General features: G+C 36.0%; 1 protein-coding gene across 1 annotated transcript in view; it reads left to right on the forward strand.

Annotated features, from left to right (window-relative positions):
- The window catches only part of PRKAA2 (protein kinase AMP-activated catalytic subunit alpha 2), a 48,628-nt gene that overhangs the window by 19,802 nt on the left and 5,357 nt on the right, over positions 1 to 23,469 (forward strand). The window contains exons 2-6 of the mRNA XM_074334766.2: positions 1,362 to 1,503; positions 13,560 to 13,653; positions 14,218 to 14,362; positions 15,600 to 15,687; positions 17,072 to 17,296. Of these exons, the coding sequence (XP_074190867.1) occupies positions 1,362 to 1,503; positions 13,560 to 13,653; positions 14,218 to 14,362; positions 15,600 to 15,687; positions 17,072 to 17,296 (694 nt within the window). The remainder of the gene's footprint in view (positions 1 to 1,361; positions 1,504 to 13,559; positions 13,654 to 14,217; positions 14,363 to 15,599; positions 15,688 to 17,071; positions 17,297 to 23,469) is intronic.

The following is a 23,469-nucleotide window of genomic DNA, read 5'->3' on the forward strand; positions in this document are numbered from 1 at the left end:
TTTGTGACCCTTTGGTTTTAGTAGAGGAGTGGAGGCAGAAGCCAGAGAGTGAATTTAGGGATGGTGATAAGGGAAGAAGAAGACTAATGTAGATTACTCTTTTGAGACATTTTGATGAGACAGATTTTGGAAACTAGTGGAAGATACAGGGTAAATGGAAGATTTGGGAGACGGATGGGTGTTATAGGCTGAGCAGAAGGAATTATTAGAAAATAAAGAGGTTGAATATAAAGAGAGTATAGAAAGTATGAGTTCAAGGGTATAAATTGATGAGACTGACCTTGAACAGGAAGAGGACCAAAACATCTCTGAGACTGGAGGAAAGCGGGATGTGGATATAAGTAAGCCTTTAAGACAGAGGAAATCACTCTTAATGACTGCGTTTTCCCCAAAGAAATGAAAGGGAAATTTGTCTGCTGAAAGGGGTCAAGCGGTGAATAGGTGCTGTGAGGACAGTGGTGCAAGCTTAGAATAGTAACTGAGGGAACTAGGAGAAGAGGGCTAAAACATGTTCCCTGATTGAGGGGTTTTTCATTTGAATAGTATTTAAGTATACCAGGAGAGGGAAAGACTGTTACATTGAACACAATGTGTATTTATTTAGCATCTAGTATATACAAAACACTGCTACATACTTTCTGGGAGGTTCAGATGAATACTGACTGTCTCATTCAAGACTGGTATGAACTGATCGCTCATGTCATGTGATTTGTGAAAAACACAAATATTTATAATAGCCTAAAAATGATAAGTGACACACGAGCTTTATAAACATACTATGAGGGTTTGAAGGAAGTAGAGATTCCATCAAACGGGGTGAAATAAATACTGGATTTCTTCTGATGGGGGAAGAAGGCTTTGGGGAAAAGGCCAAAAAAAGGGCTACATGTGAATTTTATGATGAAATAGTAATGAAACTAGCTATGAGTTTTAATATATTACAGTAATCATATATTCTTCTATAATACAATGACTGGCATTAACCAGAAGAGGGGAAATAAAGAGATTAACAAAACATAGTGAATTCTGTTCTACCCAAAAGATGTTCCAAATTTGATTATAATTTTATGTAGGAGTATATAATTCAGTAATCCTTTCCACAAATATTTAGTGAACATCTCTGTGCTAGGTGCTGAGGATATAGTGGAGACTAAGATACGGTTTCTATTTTCAAGGAGTGCCTACGAGTACTCTAGTAGGAGAGACGGAAGTGAAGAGAGATACTTCAGTTCTATGCAATAAATGACATAAAAGTGGTATATATGAGTAAAGAAATTTGGGGTTACAGTGCAAGGAAGCACGGATAAATGATTATGTTCCTGTGACAGCATTTGTTGTTTTTTCCTTTTTCTTTTCTTTAGTTGGAGAACATCAGTTGACAGGCCATAAAGTTGCAGTTAAAATCTTAAATAGACAGAAGATTCGCAGTTTAGATGTTGTTGGAAAAATAAAACGGGAAATTCAGAATCTAAAACTCTTTCGTCATCCTCATATTATCAAACTGTAAGTATTTTTGTACCTGATAATACAAAAGAGAAACTGTCTTGAAATAGCTACGAAGTTACAAATAAGTGTTTATTTTTAGTTAACCTTTTATAAAAATAATTTTTTCATATTTATATTGAGCAAGTGTTAATTCATTTAGCCTCCATCAATCCTTCTTTGCATACTTATGGTTTAGAATTAATAGTTATTGTTTTGAAATTGGTACTGGTTTTTTTTTTTTTAAGTGATGAAAATAAGCCTTAGAAGTTGACTCTTCCTGCTAGCATTCACTTTCAAGTTCGTTTAGGACTTTGATATTTCTAGTTTCATTTTGTAATTTTTTTCTAGTCAATTTTCATTAACATATCAAGGTATTTTCTTTTTGGAAAAGGTAGAAAGTAACTGTTAAAAATTATCCACCATACTATATTACTTACAAAATTCCAATTATTACTTTAATTGCTGGTATTAAAGCTCTTTAATTATTGATAGTAAGGCAAATGAATATTGGGGAGATAAGACAAGTTATAAACTTTAAAGATAAGTAAATATTAGAGATTAATAATAGGTTAATTAATTAAATTGAAGGATAATTTAAAGTCAGCTAGATCTACAGAAAATTCAGACATTAATATGCAACAGTAGTCTATTAAATCATTTGATGTTGCCGTTTATTATCTATTGAGAAAATATGCCAAACACTGATAATTATCTTTGTTTCTTTATCTTAAAGCTTGGATAGGGTTTTATAAAATGAATATTAATCTTATTGAGTACCTGATAATGGTTAGAAACTATATTGAGCATTTTACATATATATAATTTCTTTTCATCCTAAGCCTATAAGGTAGGTATTATTATTCTCGTTTAATAGATAAGGAAATTGCATATCTAAAGAGTATCAGCAACTTGTCCGAGGTGAAATATACAGTAAGTTGCAGACCTGGTAACTGAGTTCATATCTGATTCCAAATGCCATGCTGTTAATATCTACTTCAGTACGCAGTCTTTTTCAAAACTGAGAGTTATATAAATCCGTTTTAAAGGAAGTATAAATTTCTGGATCCCTTGTTTGCCTTAATTATTTTTAATATACAGTCAAGCACTGCATGATGACGTTTCAGTCCATGATGCACTGCATATACAATGTTGGTTCCATAAGATTGTAATGGAGCCGAATTTCTTGTAAGAAATGGATGGATATGTGGTTCAGGAAGAATTTTTTTTCTCTGACAGGAGCAGTGTCTGTGGGGATTGGCAGTAGATTCCCTCCTACACACAGCACCTCACTTTTTGGTGCACAGATGACATCCCTCTCAGGCAGCCACTGAGCTGTCTCAGCACCGAGGAGCCTGACCCCACCCCCTCCCCCAGAGCATCCTGTTCGGAGGGCACTAAATTCTTTGTGGCGGACCTCAGATCCTGTACAAGGACACAGGTCCACAGGAGTTCCCTTAACAAGTATTAAGTGCCATTGCCACCTTAGTAAAAGCTTTCAGTGGAAGTATGGAGCCAACCTCTCCCCGTACTTTGGGAATGTGTTCAAGTTGTAATGATGTAAATAGATAAGTTTTATTTCTTCCATCAGTTCAGTGCCAGAGATAGCCCTTTATGCCAGATAGGGCCAGTGGAACCAAAAACAAATTTCCGAAGTCAAAACACTTGAGTCCTCAGTTCTGCACCTTCTCCATGTTAACCCCCGCCTTTTAAATGAACACCACAAAGTTCCTTAATCTGCCCATTGTTCCAACATGCAATAACCAAAACCACACTGCCATGACAACCCCCTATTTTCCTTTCTCTCTCCATCTTGGTTTCTTATTCCCACTGATCCTCAGGCCACCATTCCAATCCCTCCTGACAGTCACTGTTGTGGTCACCTATGCCTTCCCCACCAGTTTCTCCCCAGTATTTCCAATCAGTCCATTCCACGTCTCTGCTCCCTGGAGCAACATTGACGGCTTCGATGCAGGGGGAGGGCTTGTGGGACACTGTTTATAAAGTGGACAGCAGTGGACAGCCGTGTCCTCATCCTTCACACTCACTCGCCACTCACTCACTGACGCACTCAGAGCAACTGCCAGTCCTGCCGGCTCCATTCATTATAAATGCCTTATATAGGTGGACCATTAAAAAAAACCTGTTCTATGCTTAGGTACACAAATACTTATCATCATGGTACAATTGCCTACAGTATTCAGTGCAGTAACATGCTGTACAGGCTTGTAGCCTAGGAGCAATAGGCTGGATCATACAGCCTAGGTGTGCCATAGGCTATACCAGCTACCCTGTTTCCCCGAAAATAAGACCTAGCCGGACCATCAGCTCTAATGTGTCTTTTGGAGCAAAAATTAATATAAGACCCAGTCTTATTCTATGTAAGACCTGGTCCTATATTATAGTAAAATAAGACAGGGTCTTATATTAATTTTTGCTCCAAAAGACACATTCGAGCTGATGGTCTGGCTAGGTCTTATTTTCGGGGAAACATGGCAGGTTTGTGTAAGTACACTCTGATGTTGGCAGAACGATGAAATCACCTCATGATGCATTTCTCACAATGTATCCCTCTTGGTAAACTATGCTGTTTCTTAAACATACAGAGACAAAGAACTAAGTATAAGCTCCATGGCTTGGACACAATTATGAAACCAAAATAAATTGACAATTTAGATACAAATAAGACAATGACGTCAATGACAAAGTATTATCTATAGTATAAGGTGACAAATAATGGTGTTTTGCAAACACCAAATCGCTGTTAGTTAGATTAATAGCAGAACTAGTAGAAGGAGGTCCAAAACTATATTTATGTTTTGATTCAAGCAATATCGTTGTGGAGAAAGCCTATAAGTATACTCTAAGAAGTATATAAGTATACTCTAAAAAAAAAATAGTGTTAATATTTTTGAGGCTTTGTTTGCTAGTTCATTATAATCAGAAATTACATTTAGCCAGAACTTCGTTAGCGAGCAATCTTTGCATGTCAGTGTTACTGGGGAGCAATTTGATAATCCTGCAGAGATACACTGTTTATACCTCATGACAAGGCCAGCATAGTAGCTGTGGTCAGTGAGTAATGCCCCGCCATGCCCCCAGATGTCCTAATCCTCAGAACCTGTGAGTATTACGTTACTTGGCAAAGGAGAATTCAGTTTATAGATGGATTTAAGGTTGCTAATCAGCTGATCTTAAAATAGATTTCCCTGGGTAATCTGGGTGGACCCAGTGTAATCACAGTCCTTAAAAGTGGAAGAGGGAGTCAAATGATTCAGGGAAAGAGATTTTAGGGTAAAAGCAGAGTGACAAGATGTGAGAAGGACTCAACTGGCTCTTGCTAGCTTTGAAGATGGAGGATGGGGGCCGTGAGCCAAGGAATGTAGGTGGTCTCTAAAAGTTGGAAAATACAAAGAAACGGATTTCCCCCATGAGCCTCCAGAAAGCAGTGCAGTCCTGCTGACACCTTGATTTTAGCCCAGCAAGACATGTGTCAGACTTCTAACCTGTAAAAACAGAAGAAAATGCATTTTTCTTGTTTTAAACCACTATGTTTGAAATGTAGCAGCAATAGGAAATGAATATAAGCATTCTTGAAATCTTCAATGAGTGGCTGATCTAGTTATTGCTGGGATTTGGAACATGCATTTGGTCTTTACTATCACTGGCTGTGTTTATTGCTAGTGAGTCATTGCAAATTGGTGTGTTCAGTGATGGGGCCCCATTCAGTGCATCTTACCGACAGCATGCATATGCCACTGACTGCTCCGTGAAGGCTTTGCTTGGGTTTGGCGGGCCGCTGGGTAACCTGTGATGACTCCGTTCTCAACCAGTACTGTGAAAACATCATCCTAACAGTGAGCGGCAGGCAGTGTCATTTGAGCTTCACTTGAAGTTCACTTGATCATAAACATAAACAAGAAGTGAGGCCCCTGAAGTTGCATGGCAGCATTTGATTGATTATAAGGTTATCTAGGGCCGATATTCTAGATGATCCAGAATATGTATATACAGGAGTTTTAAGATTATCCTAAGAATTAAAATGCCACCTATGAGTTCAGTGACTCACCTCTCTTTTGTTTCCTTAACTTTAAAATGGGGATACCTCATGTGTTATTTCAGGATTAAATGTGTTCGCACTGGTGTGATGCCTAGTGTTTGATGTGCATTGACCCCGAGTAGAAATTGGCAACCTAGGAGCTGATTCCAGCCCTCTTTCATGATTCCGAATTGTTTTCAGTTAACTGACATAGTTCATATCTGATTTCAACTCCACGTTAATGATGACTTTGTTCTAGTTATTGAGTGACTTCTAAGCTAACTCGCTTTGCTCTTCCTTGCTGAGTGGCCACTTCGTATAAGAGGAGAAAGCTGGGAAGCCAAACTAAAAGTATCACATGCCAAAGTGAGACTGGAGAAGGGAGAGATCTCTATGTATTTGCATTGTTTCTTGACCTCGTCACTTAGAGGGCCAACCCTGAACGACCCCAAGGAAATCTTGCCTATGTAGAGTATGAGCCCTAGATCCTGTGCTGTTCTTATAAACACAAATCAGATTTTGTGAGTAAGCAGTTGCAATTGTTACGAGGATTTATTTTTGATGTCATATCTACCACTGCTTTCTCTCCTCAATTTCTATAATAATTTATAATTGTGTAATTTTAGTTTGACTAATTATTTCATGCTGGTTTAGAATTTTAAAAGTTATTTGCTATTTTGTTTTGTTGAAGGAGTTATATAGAACGTTCTTAGGGTTGGTCAGAAAGTAATTGACATAGGTGAATTTGATGTTTAACGCTTCCGGCATCCAGCCTTGAGCTTAATTCATTCAGCTACATGGCCTCTTTAATTATGGATCTGAATTTTTTTAAAAAAGCACTCATGCATTCTTGCTACAGAACAAGCTTACTGACATAGCCTCTATTAGTGTTAGTGATTTAAACAGGGAGAGAGACCTGATCCTTTTAGTGGTTTTGTTTGTTATGTGCAGTCTTGGGCTAGCTGCTAAGAATAGTTTCCTTGTTACAGAATGGGCCCCTAGAGTTAGCAAGAAAGTTTGAAAGCTAGAAGGAAGGCTATTTATTGCACGATGTCTATATTACTCGAATTGAAGAAAAAAGACCAAACAAAAACCATTGGGAGAAAATTAAGAGGAATAAACAGGATTGAAAGGAAACTCCAAACTTTCCTATGAACTAGAATTTGTTGAATTAATTTTTGTCCTTGTTTTTCTTTCCCCCATAGTTCTTAGGAAAACTTTATTTTAACTGATCAAAAGATCAATACTTCCTAATTTGGTAGAAATGCTTTGCCTGTCTGCTTTTTTGTTCACCACCACCACTTTGAAATGTTCTAGGGAGGCCGGTTAGCTCAGTTGGTTAGAGTGCAGTGCTCTAACCAAGGCAGCTGGTTTGATCCCCTCAGAGGCCACTGTAAGCTGCGCCCTCCTTAAAAAAAAAGAGAGAGAGAGAGAAATGTTGTCCCTAGGTTTCTGACGTTACCATCTTCTGGGTTTTTTTGTGTGTTTTTTTTTCATTCTTGCCCCATCTTAAGACTTCTTTTATGGTCCCTTTATTTGCCTGACTGTTAAATGTTGTTGTATTTCAGCATTCTGATCTATTGTAATCTTCTTAGTGAATCCTTTTTGGTGTAATTTGTCACCTCTATGCTAAAGTTTTCCAAATTTATATTCCTGGGTCATTATTTCTCCTGAATTACGAACACATTTTTCAAACTCTTTATTGGATGATTCCATCCTAAAGTCACAGAGTCATCTGAAACTAAGTTGAACTTTTCTTTCTCTCCCAAACTTACTCCCTTACTCCTCTTTCTGTTCTTTTTTTTGAATGAAAAGACCATTCACCCAATTTTCTAAGCCTAAAACTTGGGCGTGGTCCTTTTTCCTTTTCCCTCACCCCTTACATATAAATAATTAAGTTCTACAACTCTTTTTCCTGAGTGTCCCATGAATTCATCCGTTTCTCTCTGCTCTTATTGTTAGGTAACCATCTTCCCTTGCTTATTGTACTTCAGTTGTTATCTGTGCTTGGAAAACTTTACCCACTTCTCTCTTCCTCTAGGCTTCCAATTCCAACTCATTATTTAGATCCTAGCTTTAAAATACAATTATCTCTAGAAAACCTACTTTATTCCTTAAGACTGGGTTAGGTTTTATCCTCTCTGCTCCCACAGCACCCAGCATTCAGCTTTTCCAAAGCCCTTGCCATTATGTCATAATTGTTTATTTTCTTATTAGTATCTCTCATAAGGCTGGATTCTTTCAGCCTTATGGAGGAGGAACTATTTTCTTTTATTTATTCAACAAAGTTTTATTGAGTACTTACTACTATCTTATGGGTACTGTTCTAGGCATTGGGAATCCAGTGGTGAAAGACAGACAAGGTTTCTGCTGTTGTGGACTTTGTGTTCTAGCAGTAGCTGGCAGTTCTAGATACTAAGTACACAAATCAGTAAGATTGTTTTAGGCTGTGATAAGTGCTATGAGGAGAATCAAACACGATGCTATCATACGCTGTGTGGCCAGGAAGGAAGGAAGTGCTAATTTAGATTAGGTTGTGGGAAGGGCCTCACTGAGGAGATAAGGTTTGAGCTAAGATCTAAAGGGTGATGAAGATCTCTTCATGAAGATCTGGGACCGTGTTCTCAAAGCCAGGGAAACAGCAACCTCAGAGGGATGAGACAAACTGCAGGTGTTGTAGAAAAAGGTTTTTATAATGTCGGGAGTGGAGTGAGTGAAAGAGGGGTAGTTCATGAGATCGAAGAGTAGACGCGGACCACATATTGTATGTCTTGAAGGCCTTGCTAGGAGGTTTGGATTTTGTACTAAATGGGAAGCTTTCAGAGCGTTGGAGGTATATGTAGTATAAGTATCGTGTAGAATGGGTCTGGAGGCAGGAGTGGAATCAGGTACCAGCTGGGATGCTATTGCTATAGTCCAGCTGAGAGATTATGGTGGCTTTAACTAAAGTGATAGTCTAGATTTGTGCTATCCAATACAATAATCACTAGCCATATGGGGCATGAATTTAAATTAATTAAAATAAAAAATCTGGATTTCTGGTCATACTAGCCACATTTCACGTGCTTACTAGTCACATGTGGCTATTGTATTGGACAGAGACAATGTAAAAGTTGTATCATTGCAGGGAGTTCTATTTGACAGTACTGATCTAGATGGAGAGACCTCGATGGATCCAGTGTATATTTTGGAGGTAGAACTGAAGAATTACTGATGCAAAGGAAGGGAGTGAGGAATCTTTTAAAAAAAATTTTCCCCGAGCAACTGGGATTTTGGGTTTTGGCTTGAGTAACTAGCTAGTTGGTGATACTAATGCCATTTTCTGAGATAGGCAGAATGAAGGAGAATCACGTTGGGGAACGGGTGAATATTAAGGATACTGTTTTATCCATTTTATGTTGAGAATCCCATTAGACACTTAAACGGAGATATCAAATATCTTTCTCTCCCTAGCACAATAGCACCGTGTTTCCCCGAAAATAAGACCTAGCCGGACCATCAGCTCTAACGCGTCTTTTGGAGCAAAAATTAATATAAGACCCAGTCTTATTTTACAATAATATAGACTGGGTCTTATGTAACATAATATAAGACCCAGTCTTATATTAATTTTTGCTCCAAAAGACGCATTAGAGCTGATGGTCTGGCTAGGCCTTATTTTCGGGGAAACAGGGTAGGTGTTCAATAATTATTGGCAGCATGTATAAAGAGGTGACATTTGAACAAGGTCCTGATGGTTCTAGGAGGACAAGCAAGAGCACAATAATGCAACTGTGAAGAACACGGTGTGTTGGTAACACACAGTCTGGTTTGGCTGATGCACAGAGTATGTATAAAATAAGGGAGGAAAGTAAGGCCAGAAAGTTAGGTTGTTGATCCATTCATTCAACAGATGGCACCACTTAGGCATTGGGGATATAGCATCAAAGAAAAAGACAAAAAAAATCTCTGCTGTTATAGAGCTTATATTTGTGTTGCTGTGTGTGTGTGGGGGTGTGTGTGTGTGTGTGTGTGGTGGGGGATTGTGAGGAGATAGACAATAAACCCTAGGTTAGTGAAATATATTGTATATTAGACAGTGTGGAGGTGAGGGAATATGCTGCGCAGCTATCTGGAAGAGGAAAATAACAGATGGAGGGAGAGCAAATACAAAGGCTCTCAGGTAGAAATTCCCATAGGCTGGAGATCAAGGGAACAGTGATCTAGGGGGAGTTGGAGAAAGGGAGGATTTCAGAGACATAAAAGGGAGCCAGATTGTGTAGGCTATTACATGCCACTGTAAGGACTTTGGCTTTTACTCCGAATGAGATAGGAAGCCACATAAACTATGGCTCAGCAGTTTCACTCCGAGGTATATATCAAAGATAAAATCTTGCCGTGTGCAGGAGTGTTCACAGCATAGCAGCACTATTCATAATAGCAAAATTGTAGAAACAACCCTAATACCTTTTAGTGATAGATTGGATGAATAAATAGCCTCTCCATTAACAGAGGAGCAGATGAATAAATACAATGGAATACTATGCAATGGTCAAATCAAATAACTATAGCAAACCCAATAGTGTGGATGATCTCAACAGAGCAAGTCCCAAAATGTTACATATAGAGTGATACCCTTTTTTAAAAGCTAAGAACAATTCAAATAAAAATACACATGAATATATACTTTACATACATCTGAAGAGAGAGTGATACACATACACACCTGTTTGTATATATATAAATAGAACGATATAAAAGAGAAATCAAGGAAGGGATGAACAGGGGATTCAGGATGGTGGCAGCCTTGGGTAAGGAGAAGCCATGGGTTGGGGACAGTGACTACTATATGGTTAGATGGGAAGATATTGCCAGGGTCGTGGCATTTTGTTTGGGTGATGGGTTTGTAGGTACTTAGATTATTAAAAATAATAATTACATAAAAGTAGACCATTCATGGACCAGTAAAGATAAGGGACGTGAACCAAGGATAATGATTCTTTTATTTCCTTATAACTGAGTTCTAATTAAAGAAAAATATTATTCTCTGTACATAGCTATATAAATAATATTTGTAAATCTCTATAGTTATAGCCATCATAAAGGTATACTCATAAATGTTGATTTTTTGTCTAGCTTTAGAAGGATTTATTTTTTCCTGAGTTTTCATGTGCTATCTAAATGGATATTGCCTAAAGATGCACATGACTTGACCAACTGGGGAGTGCTTTGTGGTTTGTTTGTTTGTTTTGGTGCTTGAATTTTATTTTTGTTTAATTAGAAATACTGTTTCTGAAACATTTTCTAAAGCACATCTGTTTCCTTTTCTGTTGTATTAAGAAAATGATGACATGTGTGATTCATGACTGAATTTCTTATAATGCTTCAGTGTGATTAATTATTATTTTAGAGGGCACAAAAAATTTGGCTTACTCTGGCCAGGCTTAGAACATATCCTGGAAATTTGTCTTTTTCACTAAATTTGCATTTCTTTCTTAGCACTTTTTTCTTCTGAAAATCATGTTTCCCTTTGTCCTCACCTCATTCTGGTTAATTAAAATGTTATTGCTTAAGGTTTTGTTGTAATTTTGCAGTCTCAGATTAATCTGGTTTTGACTCCAAGCTGCTTACATTATTTAAAAGTGTTCATTTATATATTTATTTAAATACCTACTTTGTTATAGAAATTTACTAAGTGCATGCTCATTAATGTAATCATCATAATAAATGTATAATTACAAACTGAGATACATGCTCTGAAGTTAAAAATGCTCCTGTGAGAGCAAAAAGGTCTTGATCGGGACGTGGGGGGGTGACCTTCAAGCTGAGATCTGAAGGATGATTAGTAACCAGTTGAAGGGTGTACCCACCAGGCCATGGGATAGGATTCAGGTTAGCAGAAATATCTCATACAAGGAGCTGTGGCAGGAGGCAGTGCAGCATGACTAACAAAGCAAAGAAGGCGTGTACTGTAGTGGTGGGAATCCAAGGTGACACAGAGAGAGGCAAGGGCCTGATTAATGCAGGCCCTAGGAGCACTAGTGAAACCCCCAAAATTTCTAATTAGGAATCTATTGAAGAACCGATTTGTGTTTGAAAAGAATACTTGTTTAATGTCTATTAAAGACCTGTGGTATAGTTGGAAAAATCAGCTGCTAAATTTATTAGAATTTCATCCCTTTTTTTCTCTTATGCCTTAAAGATGTACAGAGCAGACAAGTGAGAATTTTGTTAATAAATCCGATTAGCCTACAGGGAGGTGACAGAGTAAGTGCTCCTGCTTTACGCTACTCGTTTTATTCAATTAGAGTTTGGTGCCCCTTAGGACGGCTTTTATAGAATTTTCTAGAGTTCTTGGTAAAATTCCCTTTCTACAGCTCATTTGAAGTACTCTCAACTGTATTCCTCAGTTACACTAGTTTATTTTATGTAAGTGGGGTACCTTGTCGTTTTTCATCCCGAAGACTAAAGGTTGCTATTAGAAATACTTGTTCTGAAAATCTGTAATCATTTTCAATACCATAGCTTTAATATTTTATTTTTTTCAAATGTTGATACATGATGTGTCCGCTTTTAAAATTTATAGTGTGTAGTTATATCACCAACTTCCTGGCCATTTTCCCCTCCTCTTTAATAAGAAATAGTAACTCGAACCACCATGTACCACATACTTGATTTTGTGCACATTGATAAAAGGTGTCCCATCTGGGTGAACTAATTACCAAAACTACTTAAAGGGTGGCATCTGGGCCACTTCTCAGCTCCTACCTGTGCCTTCCACTGGGTGCCTTTAAGCCACGCAAAAACTACACAGCTGTACTTAGTGGCCCTAAATACGTAGTAACTCAGTGTGCATTAGATGTTGCTCATGACTAGTCAGACTATAGGTAATCGTTCATAAACAAAGCAAACCTATTTTCAAAAGTAGAACAATTGGTCATTTATAGGTGTTAAATGCAACCGTCAGTTAAAACATTAAATGTTATATTTTTGTTTTCAAAGTTTTCACTCTCGTAAAATTGTGTGTATGGGGGGGTTGTAATATTTTAGGAAGAATTTTATTTTGTCAAATAGAGCTAATGTTCTTTGTTTTTTTTTTTTTTTAATGTGCTCACCTTTGAGTACCTAGAAACATACAAATAAATAAATTTTATTGATCTTGTCCTGTGTAGATTACTTTCACACACATATTAATCTATTTAATTTTTTATTATGCAAAGTTTTTAATGTATACAAAGTAAAGTGATGAAGCCTCATGTATCTGTCATTCAGCTTCAACAATTGTCAGTATATTGTTTTGTCTGCTTTTTCCCACTTCTCCCACCCTAAATTATTTTGAAGCAAATCTCAAATATTATATTTTTAACCTATAAACTCTTCAGTATCTACTCTGGGAGATAAAGACCTTTTTAATTTTAATAACAAGCGCAGTTCGTTTAAAACCTAAAAATTAAAATAATATTGTCAACTCTCTGGTCAGTATTCAGACTTTCTTGATTGTTTCATAGTTTTTAAAGTGAGTTTGTTTGAATCAGAATCAAAACCAGTCTATACAGTGTATAATTGGTTAATATGTCTCTTAAGTTACTTTTAATCTATGTTTCCCTTCCTCTTTTTTTTTCCTTGTAGTTTATTTGTTGTAGTTTATTTATCATTTGTATACTTTCTTGATTTTGCTGATTGTATCCCTGTGGTATCATTTAACCTTTCAAAAAATATGTCTTACTTTTGCTTAAATATATGATACGTCATCTCCATAGACTAATAAAATTTTTGTTTAAATGGAAGAATTAATGCCTACTTGATGAAGAATTTGAAAGAGTTTTGTAAACATGAAAAGTAGAACCTAGAGGAAAGTCCGTACACCTTAGAAAGTAGTTTAATTTTGTAAAGCTCCATGTTTATAGCTTTCTGATTATTTTGATAACGTCATGTAATTTGTTGCAATCTTAAAAATATTATAAAACCCTGGAATATAAAATGGTAGCAAGAATAAAAATATGAGGTTGATTTTGGTTAAAGTAACTTTTTACTAACTTATTTTGTATTTACAAAAAAGATACCAGGTGATCAGCACTCCGACAGATTTTTTTATGGTAATGGAATATGTGTCTGGCGGTGAATTGTTTGACTACATCTGTAAACATGGACGGGTGAGTAACACACTCTCTAGTTCAATAAGAAACTCCTAAGCTTAAAAAGGGCAAAGTAGTGGGAAGTAGCAAACCACAGAGATATAAAGTGGGGGATGCTTCTGTAATAATGTTCAACTACACATACCGCTTATTAGACATACTCTCTTTCTTAAAAAGTACACCTATTGAAATACTGATTTTAGGAAATATGTTCCACTTATATTTGCTAACATGCCTATGCTTTTCAAAATGAAAAATCTGTTCCATAATATCATGTTGAAGCTTCAATTATTTCTTTTCTTAGCACTTTCAGTTATGTTTTACTTGTCAATTCCCCCAAACCTATGCACATTTAGTAATATTACTTGAAAATTAAGTATTACTGCCTAGCAGCAAAGAAAAACCTGTTGATTGCCATGTTGAGCTTTAATCCAAGTTTTGGATTTGTTTGTCTGACTTGTTAAGAATTCTAACACGATTCTAATGAGCTTACTCTGTCGCATTTAGGCTGATATGAAACTAAAACTCCTGCTGTATAGATGTCCCAAATATTCTTAGTGCAGCCTCTTTTATACCTGATAGGTTGAGGAGATGGAAGCCAGGCGGCTCTTTCAGCAGATCCTGTCTGCTGTGGATTACTGCCATAGGCACATGGTGGTGCATCGAGACCTGAAACCAGAGAACGTACTACTGGATGCACATATGAATGCCAAGATAGCTGATTTTGGTATGTAACCTCAGGATTGTTCAGAAACGTGCTAGCTGCCTTTTAAAATGCGTAACCCTCCTATGGAACTAAGAACTTTCAATCACAGCACTGTAAGTCCTATACCATGAAAAAGGATTAGTTGTAGTCTCCACTCTAGCTTGTTTCTGTTTATTTAAACACACTTTTAAAAAAATGCAGATACTTCTAGAGAAGTTAGAGGGCTAGCTAGCATCAAGGCAAAGCCATTCAATCTGCATTTCTTCCTAAGGAAATGAAATTTAGCTGTTTTTATGAGGGGACCACAAACTCCATTGAAAGTCTAATGAAAATATAGGCACTTTCTTTGATGAATGCACTTAACCAGAGGTATATGGAAATTTGCATGCACTTTTGGAGCTTTGTCACCTGAATTGATGGGGGCAGTGTCAGTGGATCTCAGGGTAACGTCTGACAACTTGGTAAAAGACTAGGACGTTTTGTCAGGGGTAAAGGAAAAGGTAAAATCTAATTTTTATGCGTCAAACACTTTCCAGAGTAAACATACTCATAGTGGGGTGTTTGGGAAAAGGAATTGGAAGTAAGAGATTATAGAAAGAGAGATGGAAGGGTGCCCGAGTTCAGCATTGCTTATTAAAAACTTTTGTCAATTCTTGGTCTTTGATCTAAAAACTAGGAAATTAGTTTCTCTATTTTCCTTCTCTAAATCACAACGCTCATTTAGTACTATCATTCAACTAGATTTTTGGTTCAGTAGATGATTGTTTTCTGTGTGGAATTAAAGCTTTCCAAATTAAAAACGTTTGGAATATAATCTTTATAAATTGGAGCCTGTCTGATTTCTACTTAGATATTTTGTTAAAAAGGCTTTTGAAAGCATAGCATAAAAAAGTAATAGCTGCTATTTTATTCTTTCAACTGTAGAAGTTGGAATAACATTTTGATGCTTTTAAATTTTATAGTGCATATAATTTAAAATTTTATAGTTCACTCATTTGTGAAGTGAATCAACATTCTTATTTAGAAAAGGAATTTAATTTCAATCATAGTGTGATGTGTTTTAGCTTTTTTGTCATAGTGTAACAGCTCTCTGAAATGGTTTCATTCTAGTCTAACAAATACGTTCCATGCTTTTTTTTTTAATAATTAAAAAACATGATGTATGGTGCATTAAAGACTTGACATTTTTCCTCATACATTTATCTATATCTACTTTTTAAAATGTCCAGCACCAGGTAAACATGACTCTTATTTTCAGGATTATCTAACATGATGTCAGATGGTGAATTTCTGAGAACTAGTTGTGGATCTCCGAATTATGCGGCACCTGAAGTAATCTCAGGCAGGTAATTATATATCAGGAAAGAGCAGCTTTGTGTAATCTTTTGTTCATTCTGATAACATTTCATTGTAATATATTCTCTTTGGAAGATAAGATTTTTAACATAGTAGAAAGCGATTATCCCTTTAATTGTTTCATTGTTGAAGAGACAATATAGAATATATTAAACAATTTTTTAAACATTCATTTAATTTAGATTTTGTTGTGAATGTATTTAAGGAGGTTTTCCATTAAAAATAACTGGAATAACTCTTGATTTTTTTTCATTTTAGAAAAGTGCAGATAAGAAAGTAAGCATTTGCTAAATTTAAGCTAGTGCCATCATTTACTTATCCGACACGATCCTTTAATAACATTTTATATATTCTTTTATAAAGTATACATGGTATTTTATATTTTGTTTTCGGAAGAATGAGGTTTTGTGGGGACAATGTTATTTCATGAATTAAACTGCACAAGTAGCTTCCTCATTGGTACATTTTTAAAATGTTTATACAGGTTGCAGTAATAAACCCATCTTATACAGTGACCCATATCTTTTAAAAGTGAACACAATTCTATGAGAGAAAAGATAGAGAAGATATGCTCACAGGTAGCAGATATAGGTGTTTGGACAATACAGCCAACGATGTAAATGATGGACAGCAACTTTTATTAAAATAGATTATATTCTATTAATTGGAATGATAGAGATTTACTTTGTTGCCTCAGACCCAGGTTTGCGTTTGGTATGGGCTGTTAGGGGAATTTGAATACTATAGATAGGTAAGAGAAAAAAGGAATGGTCTTCTAGGCACAGGTTTTCTGGAGCAAAGCTAATCTTATCCCATGAGCTAACAAGTGCTTAGAATGAAAGTAGTAGGTACTCAGGATAATGTGACACAGGGTAAATACCGTCAAAGAGATTGCCACAGGATTAGTTAGGTACTTTACTGTTTCAAATATTCTTTAAAATAGGTGTGCCAGAGATGAAATTCTATTATATATGCATTTTCTTTCGTGTAATAGTTTTATAATAAAAAGGTTTAGCCAATACACTATATAGTATTTTTTTTCAAGTTTATGGTAATCTACTTTGATGTTTCTATCAAAAATTAACCACAGAAAGTTTTATAGTTTTTAATTAGTCAATAAGTTCAGTGAAATGAATTCGTGTCAAAAAATAAAAATACCATTTTCTCTTGGAAAACTTGAATAGTAATTGGTTAGACCAATTATTCTCTATGGAGAACAACCATTGAGTGTTGGGGAGTGGCCATAGACCTCATTAAAGACATTGAAAAGCAGTAGCTACCAAGTCCATATTATTGCGTATGGGAGCAGGGTACATGTAGATGAGGAAAAGTGATGCTTGTGTTTCAGGTCTGTTTTGTCATCTTTTCTCTTAGATTATATGCAGGTCCTGAAGTTGACATCTGGAGCTGTGGTGTTATCTTATACGCTCTTCTTTGTGGCACCCTTCCATTTGATGATGAGCATGTACCTACGTTATTTAAGAAGATCCGAGGGGGTGTTTTTTATATCCCAGAATATCTCAATCGTTCTATTGCCACTCTCCTGATGCATATGCTGCAGGTTGACCCCCTGAAACGGGCAACTATCAAAGACATAAGGTGAATATCTTTTTGGTTACTGTTATGTACATGTTCTAGTATTTCCAACAGTGTCACTAATTGAAAGCCTCCTTTATGCTTGGCTCTAACACTTTATACAGATTTGACTTTCCTTATTACACAAACCTGATCATGTCACTCACCTTTTAAATATTTCAGATTGTTTCCCAAACTTTTTAGCTTAGGTAGCAAAGCATATAAGGCCCTTCGTAGTAAGGCTCTGCTTACCTTCTTCTGCAGTCTCATTGCCTGCACTCACTGCCATGTCCCATGCACATCAGTGCTTTAGCCACGAGGCATTTTTCCTTGCTCCTCAAACATAACATATTTTATGGCTATATGTCTCCGTTGATATTAGTCCTTTTGCCTCTGATGCCTTTTCTGCCTTTTTTGACCTACTGGATTTCCATTCATCCTATAAAGTTCCACTCATATATCATCTCTCTTGTGAAATCACTTGTGATTTCCCTGGTTAATGTTAGTGGCTTCCACTTCTGTGATGTCCACATTTTGTTCTTGCTTTTTCCATTCTTTCATTGTTATTTTGTATGTAGCTATTTCTCTTTGTGTCTTTCTTTCTCTTAACTAAGGACAGAAAGTGTCTTGCTGATCTTCGTATATGCAGTGCTAGAAGGCCTAGGAAGATAGTATGTGCTCAGAAAGTATTTGAGTAAATTTCAAATAGGAAAACAGGGTGAGATTTATGTATTTTACATATGGTTGATGAAATAAAGACTATAAATTTTGCTAAGACTTTGAATCCAAAAATAGTTGCTAGTGGGTTTGCAGTGAAAGATTTCTTGTTATGTGAGAAACTTTGGTAAGTGTGGTTGCTGTGTTACCATGAACATGACCAGCACACACAAGCCGGATGACCCATCGCCTTCTACTTTTTACTTATCAGGTCATGTTTCCTGGAGGATTTTTTTTGTCCTTACATAACATTTCATCAAGAATTTGCCTACAAACACATTCTTTTGACATCTTTCCATCCTTCGCCTTATCTTCAAACGCCTGAGTGACTATTTAGAGACCTGTGACTTGGAATATTTAAATATTCATGTGACTGCTGCTGACCTTGCACAAACCAGGACCCATTGCTTTTGCCTTTGTGTACTGTGCTCCCCTGCCCCCCTTCAGTGCTCCAGGCCTAATGCAGAAAAATGTAAAATTGTAAATGAGCACCAGATTTAGTTATGGAAATGAACTTAGCAGGGAAAAACCTTTTGTGTTCACAATTCTTTAGAATATGTAGTTCAATTAATTGACTTTTCCTTAGAAAGAAAACTAGATATACTGGTATATACACTTGTACGTGGATTAGCACATACATTTGGAAGAGTAGAAGTATTGACTGTTATTTTAAGACAGATGTTTGTGTACGTACAGGCTTTAGAAAAATGTAAGTAAAATGCAAGTAAATGTAAGAAGAAAAATGTAAGTAAAAGTCTCCTAGGATGAGTTAATTTATACATATGTAGGTGGTATAAAATAGTGGCATTAATTTCTGTACTTAATATAATAACTTGAATTAGGAGTTTTCATCACTTTTTTATTTATCCAAATTTAGCTTTTTAATGTTTGGGAATTCTTGATTCGATAAAATGCAGTTCAACAGGGAAAGCGTTACTAATTATTGAACAGTTATAATATATCAGGTATTTTGCTAGATACTTGACATTTTTTATTGCCTTGACGATTAATAGATAGCTCTTATTAATCTAATTTTACCGACCATGAAAGTGAAGTTTAGAAAGCTTATGTTATGATTCATTTATGTATCTGTTTGTCCCTATTAAGTTCCTTTAAATTAGGGACCAAGCATTAATATGTGCCACGCATTGTATATTTGATATGAATTAAGATTTAGAAGTGGGGCTCAACACAGAAATTGCCTGAATTCAAAACCTATACTGTTTCCACTAATCTGAATTGCTGTATGAGTTCTATGCCATCTATCCTTTCTCCAGTATACCGTAATATTTTACCGTGTTTCCCTGAAAATGAGACATAAGTGAACCATCAGCTCTAATGCGTCTTTTAGAGCAAAACTTAATATAAGACCCAGTCTTATTTTACTATAATATAATACGATATGATATGATATGATATGATATGATATGATATGATATGATATGATATAATACAGGGTCTTATATTAATGTTTGCTCCAAAAGACACATTAGAGCTGACAGTCCAGCTAGGTCTTATTTTCAGGGAAACACGGTATATTTCTCTTACTACATTCTAACAGACATTTCTGTACAGATCTTATCTTTTTACAAGATGGTAAATCATTGATGGTTAGAAAATATATCTCAATATCTAGTCATTCATTTAATCATTTTGCTTTTATTTGTTCAACAAACATTTAGCATCTGCTCTGTGCAAGGTCCTATGCAAGGTGCTGCGAATACAGTAATAGATAAGACAGAGATTGTGGTCATTAAAAATCACATTTTTGTAATTTCCTAAGCACCTTAAGCTAAGTATTACTATTAATGTCATTGTGGTTAAAAGGGAAGGGTCTGGAGTTCAACTAAGTATGAATCCTGATTCTTCTGTTTATTACCATCATATACTTTCTTTTTTTGCTTTAGTTACATCATACATAGTGTATTTGTTGGGAGGATAGTCTTAGGTTGAAACTTGGAGCACTGAATTCACTCTTCCAGTAAGTACTGCAAATATTCAACCTAATACAATTAAAGCTCTTAGAACAATGTCTAGCACACAGTGTTAGCTATTAATTTTATTTTTAAGTGAATATTTAAAGACCTTTTAGCTTCACTTAAAGAAGTTTGGACACATTGGGAAGTTTCTAAAATTTGATTGGTAGTCCTTACAACTCTTTTAAGTCTTAAGTCATGTATCAAAATCAGGTATCAGGTAGTAGTGATACAAGGACATAATTTCTGGTGGCTGTGTTATAATGGTCCTTGCAAAATGAATTGATGTCTCAGGTGAACCTTCATGAACATCTTGGTTACTGTGTACGTTAGTAGATTTAATGAACCTGAAGGAACAGACTCTTGAACATCAAAAGCTGGGAGTATGGCTTTTTAATTGGCACGTTTTTCTCATAAACAAATTTGGTCCTTTGTTTAATGAATTAGAAATCAAAATAGATTATTTCCCTACTTACTGTTTTTTTAAAACATTTATTTTATTGATATAATTTACATACTGTAAATGTGCCCTTTTAAGGTGTATAATTTATTGGTTTTTGGTATATTCACAAAGTTTACAATCATTACCACTATCTCAGCCCAGAATATTTTCATCATCCCAAAAGAAACTTTCCCATTAGTAATCATTCCTCATTATTTTTTTCTTCCCAGCCCCTGGCAACCACTTATCTACTTTCTTTCTGGGTTAGCCTATTCCAGACATTTCATATAAACGGAATCATACAGCAAGTGGCTTTCTGAGTCTGGCTTCTTTCAAGGATCTTTCATGGAGTAGCATGTATCAGTGCTTCATTCCTTCTTTGCTTGAAAAATATTCCACTAGATGGATATACTACATTTTGTTCATTCATCAGTTAATGGATATTTGAGTTGTTTTCATTTTTTGGCTCTTACGAGTAATGTTTCTGTGATCATTCATGTACAGATTTTTGTGTGGTCATGGTTTCATTTCTCTTGGGTATATGCCTAGAGTTTGTAATTGTATGTTGTTGTTGCTCTTGTTTGTTTAGTGATTTTACTGAACTAATTCCATCAGATCTGTATTCTTTGTCGTGAGTAGCCACTCAGGTCTCAGCTTGGTTCGCTTACTGGTCAGTTAATGATTAGACAGAGCCTTCCTTAAATGCCTTGTTCTAATAAGCCTGCCAGCTTTTACTGAGGGATTCTGTGCGTGTTGGAATATATCTTCAGTGCTCCAAGTTCATAAATCTGTCTTGGTGTTCACTTCCTGCTAGCACGGAGCCTAAAGTCAGTCAGTGGTGAGAAATTCGGGCCTTTTGCACACAGCACTGCATGTGTGTGTGTGTGTGGCCTTCTTGAGTCTCAGGAATATATTAGAGTACTTCAAGGACCTACATGGAACTCTTATTCTCTTTTTCTTTGAAGTCTTTTTGTTCAGTTTTTTGTTTGCTCCAACTCTTATTGCCACTTTTATATAGCTCAGATGTTAGACAGTTGCTATTGATTGTTTTTGACAATTATCCTGGGGAGAAGGCTGCAGTGAGGGAGCTCTGAGTCAGGTCAGATAAAGACAAGGCCTGCTTGTGGAGGGTTCCAGGGAACTGCCAGGCATGTCAGATAATGACAGTTCTGTGGGGACAGGATTTTTGGAGAACACTAAACCTATTCTGCTCCCCATCTTCCCCCCAGTGATTACTAGACTATTGATTTCTTTGGCTACCATGATTGTGAGGCTCTTGGTTTTCAAGACTACCGTAGACATGGGGAAATTTAGAAGACATAAAGCAACTTAAAACATTACAAATCTCACTGTTCTTCTTGAGATTCAGCCGCTTCTTTATTTATTTTGAATAAGCATTCCGCAGATTGTTGTAAGCCTTTGGTTAAATTCCAGAGTTCTGAAAACGTTGATTTTGACAATTTTTGCTAGTAATTTCATTTCTTTTATGGAAGAGTGAATGTTTTGAGTTCATTCAAAAGTGCTCATCTTCCGTATTTGTCATTGGTTTTTAAAAATGTTAGACATGTAATATAATTTCTTCTATTATTTCTTTTGAAAAAGTAATACTGTCAGTCATTTTTATTAAACATTTATTAGATACTTATTATTATCATAATATAGCAAATAAACACATTAATGAATTCATTTTTGTCTTCATACTGCATGTGTCTATTCATCATTGATTTATTCTGTTTTTATTGAGCATTTACTAGGTACTGGCGTACAACTAAATAAGACATGGTCCCTTTCCAAGGAGCTCCAAGTTCATGGGGAATATTAAACATCAACAACTATAAAAAAGTGGGAACGCTATAATAGAAAAACCTAGAAGCTGTAGAAGTTTCATCTGTGTATATCCTCCGGGCCTGGCACGCCATTGTTTCTCACTTGGACTGGTGCAGTAGTATGATCATCATTATCATTTTTTATCTTTTCAATTCAATTTCTGTGTCACAAGCAGAACAATCTTTACAGAATGCAGATTAGCTCATATCACCCATCTTTTAAAAATCTTTCAGTGATTTTCATTAATCCTAGGTTCAAATTCCAAAACCAGTTTTATAGCTTACAGCTGTCAGAAATGTCCGATGTCTTTTGCCACTCCAACCCATAACTAAGTCATTACACTGTCATGATAGTGGCTTGAGTTCAGTTTCTTGAACATGGAAAACTCTTGTCTCAGAGTCTTTACATATGTTGTTTCTTTTGCTGGGAGTACCTGTTTCTCAACTCTGCTTAGATGACTTCTAATTATTCTGGTATCTGCTTAAGTATTACTCAAAGTTGCTTCTATAATCACCTGCCTCTCATTTTGAGTAATATACTCTCATTTTATCCTGTTTTCTACTCAAAATCTTTTTCACTTTTTCTAATTAAAAAAAATTTTTTTTATTGGGGAATATTGGGGAACAGTGTTTCTCCAGGGCCCATCAGTTCCAAGTCATTGTCCTTCAGTCTAGTCGTGGAGGACGCAGCTCAGCTCCAAGTCCAGTCGCCATTTTCAATCTTTAGTTGCAGGGGGCACAGCCTGGCAACCTTGTTGTTAAGAGCTCCCACTCTAACCAACTGAGCCATCCAGCCGCCCCTCCATTCAGAATCTTTATCACAGGATTTTCATGTTTATGTGTTTGTAACTATACATTTATTTTTGTGAGTAACTGTGTATTTTTTTATTTGTTGAATCTTTAGCTACAATATAATCTCTGTGAGGTGAAGGAGTGTATCTTTTTGATATAGTGTGTCTTTAGTAAATATTCATAAATTAATCAGTCAATAGAAGGCATACAGGCAAAATATATATTGATCTGGATTTAAGCTTAGAGAGTGCTCTGTTCCCTTATATAGTATTGCTGACACAATCCTGAAGGAATAGTACATGTTAAGTGAAAAAGGGTGGGATAGCCTATGGTGGCAATATTAACATCATGTGTAAAGGCCTAGAAGTGTAAGAAAATAAGATTTGGGAGACTGGTTCTCAAACTTTTGGTTTACTGCCACTTTGTGCTTTTAAAGTTGAGATC

The sequence above is a fragment of the Rhinolophus sinicus genome, chromosome 14 (genome assembly GCF_057876585.1).
Source record: "Rhinolophus sinicus isolate RSI-liver-muscle chromosome 14, RSI-T2T, whole genome shotgun sequence".
Taxonomy (NCBI): domain Eukaryota; kingdom Metazoa; phylum Chordata; class Mammalia; order Chiroptera; family Rhinolophidae; genus Rhinolophus; species Rhinolophus sinicus.